At 42.4% G+C, this 7,970-nt stretch overlaps 1 protein-coding gene across 1 annotated transcript in view; it reads left to right on the top strand.

Annotated features, from left to right (window-relative positions):
- The first annotated feature begins 2,013 nt into the window (after window positions 1-2,013).
- Window positions 2,014-7,970, top strand: part of ZP2 (zona pellucida glycoprotein 2) — a 13,388-nt gene continuing 7,431 nt past the window's right edge. The window contains exons 1-6 of the mRNA XM_004373449.2: window positions 2,014-2,274; window positions 3,235-3,318; window positions 3,744-3,838; window positions 5,623-5,781; window positions 6,832-6,876; window positions 7,039-7,205. Of these exons, the coding sequence (XP_004373506.1) occupies window positions 2,193-2,274; window positions 3,235-3,318; window positions 3,744-3,838; window positions 5,623-5,781; window positions 6,832-6,876; window positions 7,039-7,205 (632 nt within the window). The 5' untranslated portion in view covers window positions 2,014-2,192. The remainder of the gene's footprint in view (window positions 2,275-3,234; window positions 3,319-3,743; window positions 3,839-5,622; window positions 5,782-6,831; window positions 6,877-7,038; window positions 7,206-7,970) is intronic.

Genomic DNA, 7,970 nt, shown 5'->3' with positions numbered 1-7,970 from the left:
AACCTTATTTTGCTCCCCGTAAGCAGTTCCATGAGGACATAATCTAATAAATAAATTTCCATAAAGAGGTTAACCACTGGCAACCACTCATTGTCTGGCCTCCCTCCCTCCAGGTATTTTGCAAATTTCTCTGACTGTAAGAATCATCTGTAGTGCTTGTTAAACATACTTCACTCTAGGCCCTTCCTGTGGAAAGTCTGATTCAGCAGTTTTTGGATAAGAGTGAGACCCAGGAATCTGTGATATTAATGAGAGCCCCATGTCATCTTTTTAGTCAAGGAAGTTGGGGAAACACTAGTTTAACCTTGAATGGTATTTCAGATGCCTGTAACAGGGAGTGGAGATTACAAGTTACACCACAGAGGCAACATAGAGAAAACAAGAACTGCAAATACCACTCCACTACATGCACAGATTTGAGCGCTATCTTCACCCGTTACGGAAAATGGGCTGCAGACAACTAGGTATCCCAAACAGCAGTGAGAGATACTGAAAAAATATGTTGACCAGGTTTCAGGAAATCTGAGTTCTTGATCTGGCCCTGACATTCATTAGTTATGTGAGGCTGGGCAAGTTGCTTTGACTCAGTTTCCCCATCTGTAAAGTCCTAAATGCTACACAATATGACTTCCTTACTTAGATCATTACTGCCTTTAGCCCAGAAATTGTACTTCTAGGAACCTATCCTGAGAAATAACTAGGGAAGTGTAAAAGAATGTTGATCATATTATTGTTTATAATGATGAAAAACTGGAAGCAATCTTAGCGTCCATCCTTAAGAGAAAGTCAAATAAAGTATTATTTACCTAGGCATTGGATGGTCAGCGAAAAAGAGGACAATCCTGAATGAGATGCATTGACACAGTGGCTGCAAAAATGGGCTCAAGCATAACAATGATTGTGAGGATGGCACAGGACCGTGCAGGGTTTCGTTCTGTTGTACACGGGGTCGCTATGAGTTGGAACTGACTTGATGGCACCTAACAACAACAACAGGCATTGGATACTATTTAACCTTAAAAATGGTAATGAAGATCTTTATTTTTGACATGGAAAATATTCATGATGTTGTAAAGTGGTAAAAGCAGGTTACAAAACAGTATTTAAACTTTGATCCCAGTTTTTTGTTTTGTTTTGTTTTATGTATGTATGTGTATTATTTGTAGAAGAAGACTGTAAAGTTACTTACCTGAATATTACCAGTGACAAGATTATGGGAGACGTTTACCTTTTTTCTATATCCTTTGGTAATTGTCTGCATTTTTTTTTTTTTTTTTACAATAAGCTTGACCAGTTGCCCTTGAGTCGACTCCAACTCATGGCAACTCCATGAGTGTTAGAGTAGAACTGGGCTTCAGAAGGTTTTCAATGGCTGATTTTTCAGAAGTATATTTTCAAGCCTTTCTTCTGAGGTGCCTGTGGTGGACTCGAACCTCCAACCTTTTGGTTAGCAGCTGAGCAGGTTAACCATTTGCACTGCTGTGGGACTCCACAATAAACCTAAACTTGTCTAACTGGGGGGAAATGATGCTGCATCTATTTGTTAAAAGTTAATTCTTAATGCACATTGCCAAAGTAACTACCTTCCACAATAGCTAGGAGACTAGGAGGTACTTAAAAGGAAAAGTTTAGTGATTAAAACAAAAAATGTTCTTTCCTCAATAATGCCCACTACCTTCTTTCACTCTACATTGGAGTTGTAAGTATTTTGTCCAAAAGATCCTAATTTTTCCCAGCGTTATGGAGAAAAACCCCAATTCACACATCTGAAGTCCATCAGGGAACTCTGGTTTCTGGCCTGGCCCTCAAAGCAGCTGGTGGAATACCCAAGGGGCAGGGGCAGGAAGTATCCAATAAAGGGCTTCTTTCAAAATTTCTAGAAAGCCCAAACTCCTCCGTCTCAGCTGGGAGAGCTGGAGAAGATGCAGGTGCACCCAACTGGGAAAGGGTGGGCTGCAGCCCACCCTTCCTGCTATAAAAGCACAGAGCAACCCATGCCTCTCTAACTTCTTGATTTGGTGGTGCCTTTTGCCATGGCATGCAGGAGGAGAATGGGTTCCAGGCGTCACCCAAGCTGGTTCTGTGGAGCCCTGAGGTGAGTAATTCTGAGCAAGAAGAAGGGAAAGTACTGGCCTTGTCTGCCTGAGTTTATTCCTCCTTAATGCTCTGCCCCATCCCCTTCCAGAGCCTACATGTCACTTTCTCTCTTGTTTGCCCTGATGACTTCGGTGAACTCAGTAGGTGCTCCTCTGTTGGTGAATCCTGTCTTCCCAGGTATGACTTTGGGTGAGGGAAGTGCTCTTAGCTGTGAGAATGGAAAGTGGCTGGGGTGCCTAGCCAGCCAGGAAACACAGGCCTGAATCAGGAAGTCTTCACTCACCCTCTTCCTCACCTTGGTCAAGTCACTAGGTCTTTCAGTTGCTTACCTACAGTTTGCTCTACCAGCTAAATGAAAGAGCTTCTGAAATAAATCTGTACTACTTTCCATTCCCTTGCTGCCTCAAGCTTAGGACATTAAGCCACATTAAGCAACTTCCCCACCCACTTCCACTCAGTGCAAAATAACTGACAAAATCACAGCTGTCTTGCTTGAAACAAGAAGTTTTTCAAACACTTCAGCTGAGCCAGAGGTTGCAGACTAGCAATTATGGGGGCAGAATTTGGTCTGCAGAAATGTGTCCTCGGGTTTACCCAGGGCTCTTAAACTTGAATTTGAAAAAAAAACCAAAAACTTCAGAGAAATCCTTTGCCCTCCAATTCTTCACAGACCTACTACCATCTCCACCTCCCCCAGGTTTCGGCCAGGCTCCTACAGGCATTTTTGTTAACTTTAATCCAGGCCTATCCTGGAAGCTCCTTAGCCTTGGGCACTAATTTGATATCTTCTTTACAGTTTTTGTAGCGCTGGTGGTGCAGTGGTTAAAAGTTTGGCTGCTAACCAAAAGGTTGGCAGTTCAAATCCACCAAGCGCTCCTTGGAAACCCTATGGGGCAGTTCTACTCTGTCCTATAGGGTTGCTATGAGTCGGAATCAACTCGACGGCAACAGGTTTGGTTTTTTACAGTTCTTGGTATTTTGCATTTAGTTGTCTGAAAGTAGAGGACAAGCTTTGCCTCTCCCAACTGGCGTCCTTCCCTGATGACTGTTAGAGAGGACAGGCGTTTCAATACACTTTGGTAGGAGTTATGTCTTCTGTAGCTCAAGGAGGCCCCAAATGCTTTCTTTGCTCTCCAGGCACTGTCTCTTGCAATGAAGATGGAATGATAGTGAAGTTTCCAAGAGACCCTGGCACCAAGAAATGGCATGCATCTGTGGTGGGTAGGTGATATGTATTATCTCATTTTAGGCCCACTGAGTAGAAAGCCCTTTGCTCCTGGACAGCACCATTTTGTCAGGTGAGCAAAACATACAAACTCTGTGGAGCAACTGGCATCTAATTCCCATGATACCATGGTGTTCTGTGACTTGCATGATGCCATCAAAAGTAGAAGACTTTGTCTTTTCCTTGGAAGTGTGTCATCTCAGAGTCCCCTGGGAGTGTGTCATCTCAGAGTTCCCTGGGAATCTTTTAGCTGCAAATTACAGCTTCCAGTAGGCCAATAAAAAACGGAAGTATTGAATTGCCTTAGAAATCGCTTGGCAGTCTTGGCTCTGCAACGTTGGCTGGCTCTGTCAATTTAATTTTACTTCAGATCCTGTCAGCCATCACCCATCACCTATCTAAACTGCTCTGGCTTCTGTAGATTCCCTTGGTCTTGAAATACCGAACTGCACTTATGTCCTGGACCCAGAAAAGCTCATCCTGAGGGCCCCATATGAAAACTGTACCAGGAGAGTGGTAAGTAATTGCTTTAGAGACCGATTTGGGAAGCAGCACAACCTAGTTGTTAAGGCTGCAGGCTTTGGAGTAGAGCAGTGGTTCTCAACTGGGGGCAATTCTTACTTGTCCAGGGGATACTTGGCATTTTCTGGAGACACTCTAAATCATCACAGCTAAGGGACTGCTATTGGCATTTAATGGGTAGCAGCTAAGGATGCTGCTAAACATCCTATAATGCACAGGGCAGCCACACATAACAAGACTGAAGCCCAAAATGTCAATAGTGCTGAAGGAGAGAGACCCTGGAGTTAGAGAGGGGTTCAGCTTAAGTCCTGGTTCTGCCACTTTCTAAGTGTAATCTTAGGCAAGTTATCTAATGTTTCTGTTTGCCCACTGAAAAAATGGGAATGATGCCACCCTCTCCAGAGGTAACTGAAGATAATGATATAATGCAGGTGGAGGGCTTAACACAGTGCCGAGACACAACGAATGATCTGTAACTCCCACATGAAATGGAAGGCTGTTTTGGTTCCGGAAACTATAGAATAGCTTTCCTGTAAAAACAGGTGTTGGAAGACAAACGGCAGCAGCTGAGCAGTAAGGGTTTTCTCTATTGCCAAGCAATGCTATTGCCCAGTTAGGATGATTACAATCAATAAGAATGACCTGTCTAAGGCAGACGTTCTCAAGCTTTAGTGTGCAAAAGAATCACCTGGGGAACTTGGAAAGTACAGATTTTAGTAGATTTGGGGTGGGTCCCAGGAACTGGCATGTTTAATAAGCAACTTCATACACCTGATTCTGATGCAAGTAACCTGCAGTCTAGTAATCTGCAGTCTAAACATAGTCTTAGACCCTGTTCTGTAAACAAGCCTGAGAACTTTAAGTCATCTGGTCCCTGAGGCCGTCTGTGATTGCCCTGTGAAGTAATAACGTGTTCCTCTTTGTGTAAACTTGCAGTGATTAACCTGCTCCCTTCTGAAACAGCCCTTCCTAACTTAGGAAGCTTTTAGAGTTGCATTGCTTTAGACAACAAAACCCGTTGCTGTAGAGTTGATTCTGACTTATAGCGACCCTATAGGACAGAGTAGAACTGCCCCATAGGGTTTCCAGGCTGTAATCTTTAGGGAAGCAGACTGCCACATCTTTCTCCCTCAGAACAGCTGGTGGTTTCGAATTGCTGACCTTTTTGGTTAGCAGCTGAGCGCATTAACCACTGTGCAGCTAGGGCTCCTTACCAGGGCTCTGCAAACTACAAATGGCTAAATCCAGTCCATGGCCTGTTTGCTATGGTTCTCAAACGAAGAATGGTTTCCACTTTTTTAAAGTATTGTTTAAAAAAACTACAGACAGTATGTGGCCCACAAAGCCTAAAGATATTTACCTTCTAACCCTTTACAGAAGATACTGACCTACCCCTGCTTTAGACTGAGCTCTCTGAGAACAGGGGTAATAATCAAAGCTGGGTCTGCCCAGCTGGTGCTCAGTAAGTGTTTGAATAACTTGTTATTCAAACCAGCCAGGACCATAATATTCAGACACAGGGTAGAGGTAAGAGGAAAATAAAAACTAAACTCCAGTCACTGGAGCTCAAGAGAGCTGTTCTCTGCCAACACGTGAATCCTTACAGGGGTATACGAAAGGGCTAGCTATAAAGCCTTCTTGTATAGGAATACAGGTACCTTCCAGAACCCGTGGTATTAGTAACTTTAAGGGCTTTGTATTCAGCTGGTATTCTGGAATCCTCTTCCCACTGAAGTACTGGCACTTAACCCTGTTCTCACTACCCCATCTGCACACAGCACAGTGAGTACCAGATGACCGTTAGACTCACAGACAACTATGCTGCTATAAGCCATGAGGCCATCGCATATCAAGTCAGCTGTCCAGCTATGGAAGCAGAAAAGCATTTGTCCAAATCACTCATAGGATCCACAAACTGCATGAAGGATTTCATGACTGTGAGTGAAGCAGACTGTTTCTCATATGGTTGCCACGGGGAAAGTATAGTGGTATCCTAGACAAAGAGATGGGCTTGGGAATTGGACCAGGATTTCAATCCTGTATTTGCCATTTGCTGTGTGACTTTAGATTAATTCCTTAATCATGCTGAACTTCTGTTTCCAAGTCAGATGTGGGGACAATGCTCACCTCATAGGGTGGCTCGAAGAATTGACTGAGAAGGTATATACTTGCTTAGTACGTGTGGGAAAAAAAAAAAAAAAACTAAACCCATTGCTATTGAGTCAATTACGACTCATAGCGACCCTATATAGTGCCTGTCAAACAAAGGGTTTAATTGGTAGCTGCAACTACATCAATGACTTGTCAAACTAAATACCTACTGCTTGCCAGGCTGGCCCTATGTCAGGTGCATTACCGTTGTTGTATACGTTGAGTTGACTTCAACTCATAGTGGCCTCATGTCACAAAGTCAAACTGCCCCATGTGATCTCCTAGGCTATAATCTTTACAGGAGCAGATCACCAGGTTTTTTCTCCTGCAGAGCCACTGGTGGATTTGAACTGCCAACCTTTCAGTTAGCAGCTGAGCACTTAACCATTGAGCCACCAGGGTTCCTTTGTCAGATGCTAGGATACAGTAAACAAAAAAAACAGCTCTGTAACATCTCCATGGAACTTATAGTAGTCTAATATGGCTTACATAGACAATGGGTAACTAAACAGTAATACTCATACTTCATTTTAATATCAATGGAACTGCATGGCTTTACATAGCATTTGACTTCTAGGGACATAGTGTCTCAACTAGAAGGGAGCTTGGGTCTTTTATTGCCTGTTGGTCTCAGAAGCTCACAGAGGTGAAATGACTTGTCTAAGGGCACAGCTGGGGTTTGTAGCTTTTTCCTACGACCAGGCCTTTTGGTATAAGAATACACAACAGCTCCTTTGATTTCTACATACTGGTAGGTGGCATGACTTGAGAAATTTTCTCCCCCCAAATCAAAACCAAATCAAAATCATGATTTCTTTTTTCTTTTTTTCTTCTAGTTTTCCTTTCTGAGGGTTATGCCTAGCTTTGATGAAATGACTACGGTATGAAAGTAATTTTAAGATACAGATCTTAGCAACATTTAATTCAACATTAAGGGTGTTGTTAACTCTAATCCTGATAAAAGATTAGAATACGTAAGGTCAAATTTAATAGTTTCTGGTTAAGGTGAGTACCAGCTCTCTAAATAAAGCTTTTGACTTTAGAAACAAACTCCTCTGCTGGGATGGATCCTTAAGATTGGTGATGGTCCAACCCGAAGTCTAACCCTTGGGCAGGCCATAAAACAAGGATATACTATACTGATTGATAACGGCAAGATCATCCTCCAAGTGTCATTCAATGCCACTGGAGTGACTCACTATGAGGTAGGTATAAAAATCATCTTGTATCACCACCAAGGCACAGACTCAATATTCCAAAGTCCGACCATGGTCTCAACCACGCCTTCAAACTCATTGATAATACAACTCATTCAACAAATATTTAATGCCTTCTATGTGCCAAGCACTGAACTGAGTGCTAAAGATAACAATGGTCAGTAAAACAGACATGTCTCCACTTCAATCTGTTCTTCCCCTTTCCCGTAGACCTAAATCTACTGTATGATGTAAGAAGTCTAAACCGAAACAAAACTCCTTAATTCATAGAAGTTATCAGTGACTGTTCTATATCTTGTGTTTTTACAGTAGGTATTGGTGTTTTCTGGACCAATAGTCAAGACGCTACATTAGATGAATTAATGTATTAAAGTACTTAGAACAGGGCCTGGCACATAGCAAGTGCTGAACATCAGCCATTATTTTAACAACAGTCCCATTTCACACTGAATCTTGTAAGCTTTCTTTCTGACCACTGATACCATAAGAGACATAGAATAAGACTAGCTCTTGTTTATCTACTAGCTATAGGTCATATCAGACACACTAGCTTTTTCCAGAAGCTATGGAATATGGGATTTTAAAACTCTAGCACCTCCAACAATCATTGGATAAAATGCCTAAATTCTACTTGTGTCAAATCCATGCCCAATCCTTGAGTGTATATTTGCTCTATTTTATAACATTGGTTAGAGATTCAAATAAACCAAGTCCTTACTTTTGTCCCCCTCCCCCCCCCCATAAAACATCACTGCAGC

The sequence above is a fragment of the Trichechus manatus genome, unplaced genomic scaffold (genome assembly GCF_000243295.1).
Source record: "Trichechus manatus latirostris isolate Lorelei unplaced genomic scaffold, TriManLat1.0 scaffold00024, whole genome shotgun sequence".
Taxonomy (NCBI): domain Eukaryota; kingdom Metazoa; phylum Chordata; class Mammalia; order Sirenia; family Trichechidae; genus Trichechus; species Trichechus manatus.
This window is presented reverse-complemented; position numbering and strand designations above follow the sequence as displayed.